The sequence below is a fragment of the Alligator sinensis genome, unplaced genomic scaffold (assembly GCF_000455745.1).
Source record: "Alligator sinensis unplaced genomic scaffold, ASM45574v1 scaffold628_2, whole genome shotgun sequence".
NCBI lineage: Eukaryota > Metazoa > Chordata > Crocodylia > Alligatoridae > Alligator > Alligator sinensis.
In genome coordinates, this window is record NW_005841833.1 from 546,686 (window position 1) to 561,563 (window position 14,878).

The following is a 14,878-nucleotide window of genomic DNA, read 5'->3' on the forward strand; positions in this document are numbered from 1 at the left end:
CAGGATTTACTAACCGCAGCACGGTAAGGGCACTCGCTCCGGAGATTAGAATAAAAGCCAATTCCAGGGTCATTTTACACCAAATTGTTGTCACACCTGTTTGCCAACTAAGGTGATTTTGCCAGCTCTAAAAGTAGCAGCGGTTGCCACGTGGCGGAGCATGCGGTACCTCAAGATTGGGATGGTTCCAATGTCAGTACCTGATTTGCATCTTCCACCTCGGTACTCATCGCGAGCCGTGCTGCAAGACCTCACCAGGCAAAAAGGACAGCTGCTAAAGTTACCTGTGCTGTTAAATGCCTCCTCCAAGCTGCTAAGCTGTGATGAAAGACCAAGGAGAAGAGATGAAGTTGAAGAAGAAAGTGTCGACAGGACTGCCTGGTCCACTCGCCTCCGATTTTGGTAAGAGTGAAGCAAGTGCACAGTGCACTTAGAAGAAGATACATCCTGGTGCTAAAGAACTTAAAGCTTTAGTAACAATGAAATAGAAGGCAAAAAAAAATCCCAAGAGTCAGCTGTATGGACTGGGATGTAGTTGAGCCTGCTACTGACTGAAGACCTGGAACGCTTTACGGGACAAAGTGTCAGGGGCAGCATCCAAGCCCTGGCAAGAAGGCTGAGGGTAGGGACACATGCACATCCAAAGGGCTCCAAATCCTGAAGCATGTCACATCAGCATTGTGCAGACATGTACCTGCTCCCCCTCAACTCCCTCCCCATCCACAGCATGTCAACATGGCTGTGAAGGCAAGCAACAGCAGGAGAGCAGGAATCCCTGCAAGTTTTGGCCTCCAGAGTTTCCCCAAGGAACTCCCCATGGAGGAAATGGCGAGAGTGAAGCACTGTGGGATGCTGAAGGACTGCCGGAGTGAGCAGATGTTTCAGGAAGCACTGCAAAACTGTTCCGCTCTCTTCAAGGGTCTTTTCTGACTGCTTATTGGGCCCCGCATATCTGTACCCTCACCGTTTGGAGGGCTTCAAAAGGTGCTTGCAACAGCATGTCTTCCCATGGCTTAAGCATCAGGCAACTCTAACTGAGTAAACCTATATTTCTTCCTATTTAAAAAGAGGACCCTTGGGAGAGGGGAACTCTGTCCCTTGTTGTTACTGAAAGATATAAAGAACCCTCTCCCCCAGCCAAACTTTCCACTTGCTGTTGCTATGTATAAGATAGGTTGGTAGATTCTGGAGGACCTGGCCTGCAAGATCACAAGCAAGGGATATACCCCAAATAGCAGCCTTCCCCACCCAAAACCCAGGATCTTCTTCCCTCTCTGAGTGGTTTGCCCGTGAAGATGTGGGATGGCCGTATTTCTCAGAGATGAAAGACTGTCTACCCCAACAACAGGATTCCAGTAAAATATGAGCAAGTGCACAGTGACTGATAGTTTCATAGTTGAAAGGGACCTTACAGAGCAGCAAATCCAGCCCCCTGCACTTGGGCAGGAAAGACTGCAGAGATCAGATGACCCCAGCAAGATGGACCACCTCTGGAGGGAGCCTGTTCCAAATCCCCAGCACTCGACTTGTAAAGAAGTTTTTCCTTATATCTAGCCTGAAGCAATGTTCAATCAGTTTGTGCCCGTTAGTTCGTGTCCTCCCCTGGTGGGCCTTAGTGAATAGCTGCTCCCCCAAATCCTGATGCATGCCCCGATACACTTACAGGCTGCCACCACGTCCCCTCCGAGTCTTCTCTTCTCCGGGCTGAACAGTCCCATGTCTTTCAGCCTCTCCTCATGTGACCTGGTCCCTAGGCCTCTAATCATGCGCATGGCCCTCCTTTGGACTCTCTTAAGCTTCTCCACATCCTTCCTGAAGTGCAATGCCCAGAACTGGACGCAGTACTCCAGCTGCGGTCTCACCAAGGCCGAGTAGAGCAGGAGGATGACATCCTTAGCCTTGCTCAAGATGCCTCGGTAGATGCATGCCAGTGTTTGATTAGCTCTGCCAGCTACAGCATCGCATTGGTGGCTCATGTTCATTGTGTTGTCAATCATGACACCCAGGTCTCGTTCAGCTGTGGTGCTGGCAAGCAGAGCACTGCGAAGCCTGTAAGCGTGTTGTGGATAATTTCTCCCCAGATGGAGCACTTTACATTTCTCCGTATTAAACGACATCAAGTTGAGGTCCACCCAGTGCTGACATGGTTAGGATCCTCACGAAGCGTGAATGTGTGTGCTTCCACTGAAATGGGGAACAAATAAGGACTCACAAGTGTATGCTTTAGCTAGGAGGAAATGGGGCAGGTTTGCACTGACACATGGGGTCTCAGGCAGCCAGCATTTTGCAAATGCCAATAATGTATTAAACAAGTGAGGGGTCAAGACTGAATTTCTACACTATAAAAACTTAAAGCCCAGCCAAGCTTCCCTGGCAACAGTTTTCCATCTACATTACATTCTGTAGTGCACTGGTTTCACATCTCTCTTCACATCTCTCTTCTTCAGATAAAGCTTTATTAGTGTTTTCATAAGGTTTAACAGGAACATGCACCTGTAGTGCCTACAATTTAACATTCAAAATGTAGCCTGTACAACTGAAAAATGTCGTCTTTTCATTTGTTTTGCATACACACTTATAAATTAATAGGAAGTCTGTAAAGTAATTGGAAATGCTATTACAAAGGCAGTATATTTTTTAGGAAGAGAAAAGTACAGACTATGTGAAGGATGAATCCTTTCTGGTAAATCAAACACACACTAATAGCTCATATAAATGCATCAAGTACAATGCTTGGAAATGAAATATTCTGGCCTTTTCACAGAACCACAGCATCTCACCCTATAATTTAAGTACTACCTGGTTGGTTTTTACAGTAAAGTCACAATTACCGTGGCAAGCAATACCAACTGCCAACTTCCAAGCCCGCCTCTGAAGCCAGGAACAGGTTTTTTTCATGTTAAGCCAGCATGTCTAGGACCTTGAGGCTTGCAGTTACTTGTTCCTCTACACATAGGAATTAAAGATTAACATTAGGATTAGTTAGGATGGAGCATCAGGAGGACTCTGGACACCGCCACGGCGGTGGTGGAAGTGCCAGCAGCGGCACCCGCTGCCGAGTACCCCCTGAGGCCATCCCAAGTACCCCCAGTTGAAAACCCCCGATGTAAGCAATAAATATATCCACCGACTTGTTCCTCTGAGCACAGCTTAATTAATTTTATAAGTTATTGGTACTAAATATTGATCCCACTGTTGATACCAGGACCCAATATTTCCCTAGCAGACCCTCAGGATCCTGCCTCTTAGGAGCTGGTCTTAGTAAAGCATTTAATAAAAACCTAACTCTGCACCTGCCAGAAGTAATGAGTTTTCTCGTGAATTTTAAAAGAAGCTGAATCAGGCCCTCAAGTGGAAAGGAAGGAGAAAAGTTATTTCATGCATACTTTCAGGGCTTAGTAATCCTACCTCAGCACCTCTCTCCACCCAGAAGGCATTAATGTTTCTTTATTTAAAGTATTAATGAAGTTTTTCCAAGTTAAAACCAAGAAAGAGATGGTCTCTGACTTACAGCTGGCAAAGCAAGAGCAAGAAAGATTCACAAGTCAGCCAGGCTGCAGTTCACCTAAGGAAAACTCTCTCATCACAGAAGTTAAGAGAAGTGGCAAGCTGGGCCCAAATTACCTTTCAACTACAACACAGACCTCGGTGAAGTCTCAATGCGGGAGGAATCTTGCAAGTGTCGCTCTGGGACCCGTGTCCCGTCCCCCCGCCCAGCAAAATACCCTGCATACACAAGTACCATGACAAGCACAGGATTTTCTGCCCCTACTCCCGTTCCCCCCACCCCGAGTCTAGAGTCCCTCTCATATAGACCAGTCTGGCAAAACCTCAGGCAGACGATATGCTTTTATCCAGATGAACGTGTTCACTTCAGACAAGAAAAGGTCTGAATTTAGCAATTTTAATCTGTCTATTCGCAGACTAATGAGCAATTATTTCTTCCCATGGTTTAAATGCAATCGATTTGAATTCACTGCTCTGAATTTGTTAATTCACTGGTCAATTAACGAACTCTAAGGAATGGGCTTTATCATCTGAGCTATTAAGAGGTGGTAGTGTGGATAGAGAAGTTACCCACTCCCAAGAAGGCAAGAGAGCTGAAGCAAAGACCACCCCTGGACAATTCTCAAGCTTGGGGGCTGGAACTACGCGTATCCCTACTGAAAAGCTTCACAGCCAATAATGATGAGCTCAGGGGCCTCCACTGGTTTCTCTTCTGGAACCACTGACTCTCCAATCAGTAAGTGTCAAGGGAAGTATCAAGAGACTAGCAAACAGCCTTACTTGGTAGCAAATACATAAGCTATGACCCCCTTCTAGCGCTCAGCCTGCAGCACACCCCACAGCCAGCCATGGGAAAGCCTCAAGAGGTGGGTTAATAGTTGTGCAAGCTGCAGGTAAAGCTCCAGAGAACACCCCTTGGGGGGGATGTTGCAACACCTCTTTCCAAAGATCTCCATTACAATTAATCCCTTCCCTTTATACAGCACTGAGCACCAGCTGCTGCATTTCAGATTACTAACTCTAGACTTTCCCCTGTGCATATAAAGGTTAAATTTCATTGCAGAATTATCAGTACTCAAAATCAGCGCAAATTTGCTTAGTGCATGCTCTAATTAAGAGCAGTGTTTACAGACAGCATTACAGAAGCGGGCTGGGCTGTTACAGGACTCGTGCTGCTTTCAAAATGCTCTGGTTTCCAGTTCCTTGTACTAACTCGACTATTTGCCAAGGCAGCTAATCAGTGCAGGCAGGGCAACAGTCTGAACTTAATGCATGCGTGACCTACATTAAACCAAATGACAGGCCATACACCAAATGAGCAGCAAGGCATGGACACTACAGATCTAAGTGCTAGAATCTCAACATCCTTCTTGCACTATGCTTTCCATCCCTTGCTCTCACTCAAGGCCTGTTTCACATATAAACTAGGCGCCATCTTCCTGAGCCAGTTCTCAGCAACAAGCCTGGCAGTGGCAGGGCAAAAACTGAGCCAAAGCCTCACTGACAATTGATGGATATTTCACCAAAGAATAGATTTGGTACTGCCTTATTATATAAGTGCTCTTTTTCTTTCACTGAGCAGAGGCCAATTTAAATTAGTTGAAAGTCCTGCTGCTTGAGCTGTACAGGTGCTGACAGATGTGGGGAAAAAAAAAACCCAAAAAACCCCACCCCACATTTTACTGGAAGCAGCCGTGCATTACTTCAACACAGCTCTACCGTATCTGTATAGATCGGGCACTTCACCAGGGCTTTTCAGCACTTTTCTCTAATAGCCGATTGAATCAGCTATTAGGAAAAAGTGCCAAAAAGCCCCACTAATGCATCTGATCTATACAGGCATTGGAAAAGCCAACTCCAACTAATGCGATGCTTCTTCTAGGCATCTGCTGGGCTTAGCACAAAAGCACGCAGAGTTTAAAGTAAAGTGCCGTTCCCCAACCCATGTCTGCAAACAGCCTTTAGAGCATAAGTCCTTTGGGGCACAAATTTTTCAGTCAACAAGTAGGGAAGCACAAAGGAAGTCCATTCCCATGCAGAGAAAAAGGTAATAGAAGAGCTGGGAAGCCCTCCTGGCTAAACAGGGAAATCACGGTCCTCTTAAGAGGCTTACAAACAATGGAAGCTCGGGGCACACCCCAAAGAGGACTATACAATGACGGGCTGCATTTGCAGGGAACAGATGAGAAAGGCTAAAGCGGTGACCGAACAGAAATCAAGGACAACAAGAAGTCCTTCGTTAGGTACATAGGGAACAGGAGGAAAACAAATGGGAGTGCGGGGCCATTGCTCAACTCAGGAGAACTGGTTACTGGCACCCAGGAAAAAGCTGAACTCCTGAACAACTACTTTGCCTTGGTCTTTCACCAGACCACGGGGAAAACATTGCCAGGAAGAGTACAGGATGAGCACAGTAGGAATAATCACCTTCCTACTATTGCCATAGAATTGCTGTATGACCAATTTAAAAAGTTAGACACATACAAGTGAGTGAGACCGGATGATCTTCATCCGAGAGTGCTGAAGGAGTTGGGTGAAGTCATTGCGGAACCCTTGGCAAAACTCTTCCACCCTGGCAAAACTCTTCCACAACTCGGGGTGCTCTGGAGAAGTCCCTGAGGACTGGAAGGGGGCCAATGCTGTGCCCATCCACAAGAAGGGCAGGAGGGAGGACCCGGATAACTATAGGCCACTCAATGAGCTTCAGTCAAGTGAAATGTCGAGGCATTGCAAATTAGCAACAGATGCACTAACAGAGCCAATTGGGAGTAGCTTGCATGACATGTGCCTATACTTTGCTGGACTTCAGATGTTGCAATTAATTCATGAGCCAAGAAAAGATTTCAGAAACTCCAGGTAAGAGTACAGAGGTCAGTGACAGAACTGAATTATTCAAATTTATCCAGAAACATTCTGGGTAACTCACTGGAGCAGAGTTAGCTCAGTGTTGACAGGTGCACCTTGGTCACTTCCTACTTCCCCAGAGGGCTTATTAATGGATCTCAGTGAGGTTATAAAGCATTTTCTTCAGCCCTTGGAGACGGAAAGCTTCGAGCCAACTCAGCTTCCCTCCCTCCAGAAACGCACTTCATACCAATATAAACGCACCCGCAAAAGGGTCTGGTCTTCAGAGTGGTTCCATGAAATGGGGTCTCCCAATATTTGTGTCTCTACAGCCCCAAATGTGCTCATTTCAAGGGAGTATTCCCTCCCATCCTTCAACAAAAGCTTACTCACCAACAACTCTGTCTCCAGTCTTCACTCCCATCTTCCTCATGGCTGCAGCATACAAAGCGACATCTTGTCTTAGTTCTTCAAAAGTAACTTTCAAGATTTCTTCTTTCCCTTCCTCTGAAGAAACAAGATTTACAAACAACAACCAATGAGAAACGGCACATGGCTATCAAGGAGGTAGCCTACTGCAAAGTTGCAGCCCTGGAAGAAAGAGAAAAGAGGAAGTATTGCAATGGAAAACTACATTCTGACAAATTATATTCCTGGCCCTTCAAAAGCAAAGCAAAAAACCCCAACCAAATAAACAAGCACAAACAGAACCAAAAATCACCCACTATCCTGTGCAAAAGCTTGTCTTTTTTAATTAAAAAAAAAAAAAAAAATACAGTATTAAATCATGGGGATTCCCTCAGCTGGCCATGAAGAGTGTTAAGTCGTTAAGGGTGGCTGTACATGAGCCAGGAGACTGCTCCAACGCACCGTAATTACAGCGCGTCGGAGCAGACTCGATTAACTGAGTCTGCTGGAGTGTGGCTATTACAGCGCTCCAGCCAGCCTCCGCGTCTCATGTATCAGCATCCCCACAGTTCAAAATGGTGGCGGAGGAACTTTAATTAAACATCGCTCAACGAGCACGTGGAGCCACTCTTCAAAATGGCACAGGGACGCTGATACACGAGACGCTCCGGGCGCTTTAATTAGAGCAGCTCTTGGAGCCATTTTAATTAAAGCACTCCCCCCTCTCCCCCACTTTTACATTTAGCACATGTAAAAATGTCCTAAATGTACGTGCATCTGTAAACAGACAAGATAGAGCCAAAAAATAAAAATAAAAAAAAAAAATCACTTGTAAGTGCTAGCAGGTGCCGATTTATGCTTTTATTATCCTAGGAAACAACTTCTAATTAGATCTATGGGGAAATCAAGCGTTTAAGGCAGGTTATTATTTAGGGCAGATCACTGGTGACTGGACACATTTGTAAGCCTGTTAATGAAGTCTCAGTGAAGACTTAAAATGTTATGACTTGTGGTATTCTAGGGCTGCAGAAGAGCACAGAAATTTCCTCTTCGCCCATCTCCAAAACAAATACTAAGCTAGGCCAGCTTCATCCCGGAGGAGAACTACAAGGCGATTTGAGGTTTTTTTATGCGGTGTCACAAGTTACATAAGCCTTTTATAAATCATTGGCTAAATAAAATAGAAGAAATATAAGAAATGTGGAGATGCAAACTCTGTATTGTTTGAGCACCTTCTCCCTCACAGTTGGTGTCCCCAGAATGGATGCACCTGCTCCATCTCCAAGGATAAGGATCTCTAACACCACTATATGTACCCCACGGAGGCAGCAGCTAATATACACAGCTTGCCAGGGATTCAACACCACTGTCCCAGCAGAGAAAGGGTGTTGCACCCTGCCAGGTTAGGGCCAGGACAAGTTTTGTTCTTCATCTTCAGTAGCCTTGCCCTCATATAAGTTTGGGGCCATATGGAGAAGGCAGACTCTCAAACATTGAGAGTCAACAGTATGAAATTAAACAAAAGCCAAAATGCCATTTTAAGTTCGCAAACTCTCCAGGGTAGGGGCAGTCCTTATTGCTCTGTTTTTAGAGCATGCTCTAGCATAGGACCATCCAACTGGTGGCCCATGGGCTGCATGTGGCCCCCATCCTCCCACTGTCCCTACTGCAGCAGCAGCCAGGGTCTTGGGGCCTGGCTTCTGTTGCATGCCCCTGCCCCACAACATGGGGCAGCAAGCAACTGCACAGCACAGCCTGCAGTCAGGGGAGCTGGCAGCCCGGAGCATCCATGTGGCGAGGTGCCACAGAGAAGCCCACCGGGAGATGCAGGTGAGGCAGGGTGGTATGCAGGGGAGCACCCACCTGTGAACCCATGCAATACATCAGGAGAGAGCACCCACCCGCACACACGTGGGGCATGCAATCTGGGGGGGCCCGTGGCCGTAGTCCCCATTTATGCTGTTCCCATGATGTACAGCCCCCAGCCACCATGAAGTTGGAGAGCCCTGCTCTAGCATTGCAGCACTACAGATCAGAAGCTGTGGGAAGAGGTGTAACGTGTGGCAAAGTGAAAGGGCTAAACTAAGTTCCCTGCCACCGTTCCCAGGCACCCACAACTCTCCCCGGCCTGGAGCCCTACACAGCCTCGCCGAGCTCTGTTCTGACCTAGCAGAGAGAAGTTTAAAAAAAAAATACATTGCAGCAAAGGGCTGGGAAAAAAGTTGCTGCAACTCTATACTGGTGGCAAAAATACTGAGGCATAATGTGCTCATGCACCTGCCAAGCTGAAAATACCAGTAGCGATTGTTCCAAATGTATAACTTCTATTACTAGGACTGAAAATATTTTAAAACTCCATCTTTTTTTCTGGTCAGGCCATACAATTTGTTGCATTCCTCTTGGGACACTTTAAGAAGGAAAAAAGAAGAAAATAAAAAAGGCAGGGTATCCCAGAGCCATCAATCCTGCTGCCTAAAGCCCCCCACTTCTTGTGAGGTATGGCTTGAAGCCACCCACAATTTAAGGGGAGTAGGAAAAAAACAAAGATAATTAAAGTTAGTTTTACATTTGTTTAGGGTTAGTTTTTGTGGTTCGCATTTAACTGGCAACCACTGCAGAGGGCTAGTTTAAAAGCAATTCTGCATCTCTTTTTTTCCTTTGAAATAGTAATACACAAAAAAGCATCCAATGGCCCTAGATATTTCAAGTAATGAGGCAGTCCTTCAAGACTGAAGCTAGATTTTCATTACGTACCTCTGTGAGACTTTACCAGTCACTTCTTCGAGCAACTGAATTAGGTTCGACTTTGCCACGCATTCTTGACTGGATGCAGATTATGAATATGATCAAAGGGATACGTTTAAAAAAAATATAAGAAACAAGATCTGGGGTACATCTAACCTCCACTGTAACAAAGAGCCATTCAGCAATGTATGCAATGAAGAGTTATTTGGACAGGTCTGAAAAAGGTGATCTCAGAGATGGGTGTACAAGCTCAAAAACCGGGGTGGTAGTAAAAAAGGTACAAGAAAACTCCCAATACTCCAATATATCTTACTTCTCTAAATAGGAGTCCTCAGACCCAGTGTAAACAAGCTTTCAGCATTCAGTTCATACGATGACAATGACTTTTTGTGAACACAAGGGATTTGGTGTAAAGCAGTCCGCAAGCATCTGTAGAGTTTGAATCAAGCCCCTGCTATAGGAAGAAGGCAAAAAAGGATAATGCAGGAAATCCTACCGCCTTTATTCTCCTGGACTTAAGACTTTCCCAGTACAATAGGATAGAGGTAGACTTTGATGTTCATGCGCACAAACAATGCTTTTGCCTTCCTGCAGAGCCCAAAAAGAGGTATTCAGGCACCCACAATAAATCACCCGCTATTACAGAAACAGACTAGGAGGATGGAGAATGAGGAGGTATCAGGAAACCGTTATGTAAAGCATTTATTCTAGAAAGTCCAATCATGCTGGACAACCAACTGTTCACTAAAAGGACTGATAACTAATGTGGACTAAACAGTGCAAGTGCTAGAAGGTGCTCAACAAAACTACAGCCCAACCCCACTGGGAGTAGGCTTTAAGCCTAATAAAAGGGCCAACTTGTGAACTTCCATCACAGTTTTTGATAAAGACTGAAGATGCTAAAGCAGTAACTGCAGACAGAGAGCATGGGGTTGGGGTTTTTTTTTTAAAGGAAGTGTGCATTACCACCAGTCACGGGTGTACACCACAGGTATTGTTATTACAAAGTAGTACTGAATTTGTTAATGAGCTTACACTGGAGGTTAAATTTGAACCTATGATAAATGGCAGTGTCAAAATGAATAGGGGGGATAGAAAGTTAAACAAAGGGGAAATGCTCTCGAGACGTGTACAATCAAGCAAGCATTAGAATGACAGCCCCGGAAAGAGGCTCCCAACAAGATGCCATTGGGAAAGAACAGAATGGTAGAAAGGTAATTGCCCGTCTACCTGACCTGCTTCTGATCTTCCCCCCAACCCAGAGATCCTGTGAGTAACAGCTACGCTGTCCATTTTGTATCGCTTGCCTCTCCTTTAGACCCAAGCTACTTTGCTTAGATTCAGTTTCAAGCTCAAATAAAACTATACTATGTGCACTCTCTCACATGGAGGTCCTCAGTCCAATAGTACATATCAAAGCCACCAAGAGGCAAACTCTATCGAGTGGCCTTATGTTAAATAAATCTGAGCAATATGAAAATAATTAAAATTACAAAAAGCAGTACTAGGTTCTCAGCACAGCAAAGCTTAAGGCCCCGCAGGGCTTGCTGCAGCCAACAGCCTGCTACCACAGGTCACATCTTCCCCATCCTCCAAAGTAGAGGGCACGAGTCAAACTTTCCAAAGCAGCCTACCTTCCTCATCTTTTCTTTGTGGAAAGGCATGTTTGACCAATCACGTTTGGTGTGTCCCAGTGCTTTCTGATCAACGGGGCTGTGTTGTGCTACTGGGTACAGCTTGTTTAAATTTTAAATGAAAAACAGGGATCTACTATCGAGAGTCACAGCTCATACTTACTTGCTGCATAGAGAGCGATTTTGTCATTTTCCTTGTGCTTCAGGAGGTTTTCCGCATAGTTCAGCCGACTACCCTTAAACCACTCTGGGACGTCCGCAATTCCCTTAGAGAGGTCCACCACCTGCAGGAATGATGCCAGACACCCTTAGAAAACAGCACCAGCACTTCCTCTTCAAAGTGCACCACAGACATCAGCTGGTTAATTCATACCCAGTGGCAGGGAAGCACCATTACTACCAGTCCACAGAAGGGCAAAGCCCAGATCCTATAAGCACCATTATTCCCAGTCCACAGAAGGGCAAAGCCCAGATCCTACAGTGGTGAAAGACAAGTGGCATGCCAATTGCCAGTACTAGGGGCAAGATCAAACTCTACAAACTCCATGGCAGGAAGTCTTGCATCCTAACTACCTACCTCCAAGATGCTCAGAAGTGAACAAAACTTCCTTGTGTATTTGAATACCTTATTGAACAGCAGAGTTAAATCTTTCTATAAAGTGTTTGGTTTGGAGGGGTCCCCCTCTACCTTCTAATTTCCTAGTTAAGAAGAAGCACCTCAAGACAGACAGATAACTGCTTATACTGTCTGGCCTAATTCCCCCCTTCCCCTTCGGTAAAGATCTACCACAAATCTCATCAAAATAATGACAGCATTTTCCATTCCCAGGCACATCCCAGCCTGGTGCCTTGCTGACGCCCCAGCCCACCAGCAGGCTGAGTTAGATTGCCGAGGCAGAAAAAGGTTGAGACGATCTGATGCCTTCCTCTAGCAGCACTTATTTAGAACAAGATCTAAGGGACACAATGGATAGTATCTGCAGGGTGCAGACTGCTTCCCCAAGGTAGGTAAGAAGAGAGGGATACTGTACTGGAAAAATAGAGCTCAATATAGAGCTCATTTAAACAAGTTACAGTGTGCGTATTTTTCCAAGCTATACAAGTGTAACATTAAACAGATTTAGGGCTCATTTAAAAAAAAAAAAAAGTGGCAGCAGGTTGTCCAGCTGTGAGTGTTACACTGAACAGCTAGTCGAACTGGTACAACTCCACATGGAGCAGGTTTTAGACTCCAAAAAACTGAGGAAACGGGGCAGGGAGTTACAGAGAGGTTTGCAAAATGGACTCCTGTGTTCTCTCTCTCCCCCTCCAAGTTCAAGGCCCTGACCAGCCAGCAAAAGCACTGCTGCTACAGGCCCCTGTTGCAGATGTAAAGCGGACCCTTACATGCCAAAGTCTGACATCATCTGCAAAAAGTCCCTGGAAAGAGAGGACTTAGGAAATCCACACCAAAAGAAGATCCATCCAGGGCTTGAAGTGTCCTGAAAGAATGAAAAATGGAACCAGGAGGCTGCAACAGGGCACCGTTTGTGCCTGCCACTTTTAAGGGCCTGAGACAGCAGCTGGCAGGTGCCTAATTAGGGAAGTTGTTTTAGATTCAGGGCTGCCCATATAAACAGGGCATTTTGCTGCTGAGAAAAGGCAACAACATCACCTGGCCGGAGGGCTGCTGGTATCACCTGGAGGTAAGGGAGGAGCTGTAGGGGATGGTCAGGAGGCTCCTGGTCCTGGGGACGACCTAAAACTGCACCCTGCCGGGAGCGGGTGGCCTGGTGGGAAAGCAGTTCAGGGAGCTATGCTGCCCAGGATGAAAGCGGATTAGGCCACCAGAATGGAGGGATCTTAGAGGGGTCCTGATCAGAGAAGTCTGGGGCCCAGCGTGGGACTGTTGAGAACATCTGGATGCCATCTGCGAGGCTTGGGCTGTGGTGTAAGTGAGGAACTTTTTGCAGATCTCGTTATACATTTTAGTAATCTCTCCTTATATAAAGGGATAGGGGAAAAAAGTCACTTAGGCTTATTCACTTCAGGCTAGTACACTGGGACTATTCAGGACACTGTTTTGATTTCAGCTGCCCAGCAGGGTACAGATTTCTTATTCTCCACATGGAAACATGCTCCTATGACCACATCAGCTTTTTCTGAAAGCTCAAATGATGCCCTCCAGTCCTACCACAGGGACTGTATAGGTACTGGAATGCCAGACTTCATTTGGTCAAATACAAAGCTGCCTTCTATTAAAAGCTTGACAAGATCCCAGATATAGTACTTCTCTTTCAGATTAGTGGTTTTAAGACTGGAAGTGCTCAGCATGCGTACGTTATCAGTGACAATTTGGAAGTTACAGTCCAAGCCTTTTTAAGAACAGCAAAGCTCACACGGATGCACTGTATTGCCCAAGGATGCATTTAGGGACACAGTTCAAAGAAGCCTCAGACGCCTTTCTGTTTTGTGCGCTTATAACTAACTGCAGTTCAGTATGTTAGGCTGTAGACAACTCACTGGCTGATGCAAAGGAACAGCTAAATGTTTCCCTTGCACCAACACTCGACTGCGCTGCGAAACACTTGAGGCCACTTTTGAGATGCAGACTTTCCTGCTGCTACACTTTACAACATTGATGTCCAAGTTGGGGTTGCCAAATATACAGACTCCCCTAAAGGAGTGCACTGGGGGTGATATGCAAGTCTCACACTGCTAGCATCCTTATTTATTTGCACTGGGCATTACTTACAAGCTGCAGTCACCGACCAGGATACCGTTGTCCTAGATATACAAATGCAGAGCAGAAATAGTTTCTACCCTAAAGAAGCTTGCAATGCAAGGAGCTGCTTTCACAAAAGCTAGCAGCATAGAGCCAAAGCAGCATCTCGGAAGCTGCTGCCAATGTAGTGACAGATCCCAACTGTTCCTAGCTTGGGTGAGGCGAGAAGGGCTGTGCAAGTCATCGTTTCTTCACCCTACATAGCCAGGACCAAGCACAGTAACAGTCTGCAAGTTCCTGAAGGAGGCAATGGACTGCTCACTGGGCATCTGCCCCCAATGGAGCACAGGCCATGCCCTGAAGAGATACACCAGGGGTGTCCAACCTTTTTGAATGTGGGGCCAGATCATGAACTTTTTATCACCCAGTGGGCCGGCAACCCAAACTGAACAGCCTCACTCTGGCAGGGGCGGGGGGTAGAAATAAGAGAGAAAGAAATCACTTGAGTGTCTTCTAACTTGTCGCATTCTCAGCTGCAATTTCTAGGCAGGGAAGAGTGTCCCAAGAGTTCCCCCACCCCAACCCTATATAACTGAGATCCTCCCAACCCCCCACCAGTAAAAATGGCAGGGGGTGGGGGCAGGAAATCCATAAGAGGTAGTCAGGTGGAAAGCAGCAAGAAAACCACCTATGGAGGGTGCTGGGAGTCTCCAGGGCTGGCAGGGGTACCAGCTGCAGCCCCAGCCCTGGTGCTGGGAGACTGGCGGTGGCACGGGCCACACCACTGGAGCAGATATGGGGGGCAGTGCCCACCCTGCAATCCACATGCTACCCAGGGTCTGGGGGGCTTCTGGGAGGTCTTATGGAGGGTTTCCCCCCCTCGCTCAGTATGAGCTCTATGTGCTGTGGGGTGGGGTTGATTTACCCACTCTTCAGTGTGTATGGGCCCCTGGGTGGGACTTTTGGGGGTCTCTGGGATGACCCCCCCCCAGCCCAGAGTGTCACCTCTCCCTGCAGTGCTGGGGCGGGGGGGGAG

General features: G+C 46.5%; 1 protein-coding gene across 1 annotated transcript in view; it reads right to left on the minus strand.

The window, feature by feature from the left end:
* AACS (acetoacetyl-CoA synthetase) overlaps positions 1 to 14,878 on the minus strand; it is a 70,104-nt gene that overhangs the window by 43,415 nt on the left and 11,811 nt on the right. The window contains exons 3-4 of the mRNA XM_006015097.3: positions 11,302 to 11,422; positions 6,745 to 6,858 (exon numbers count right to left, since the gene is read on the minus strand). Of these exons, the coding sequence (XP_006015159.1) occupies positions 6,745 to 6,858; positions 11,302 to 11,422 (235 nt within the window). The remainder of the gene's footprint in view (positions 1 to 6,744; positions 6,859 to 11,301; positions 11,423 to 14,878) is intronic.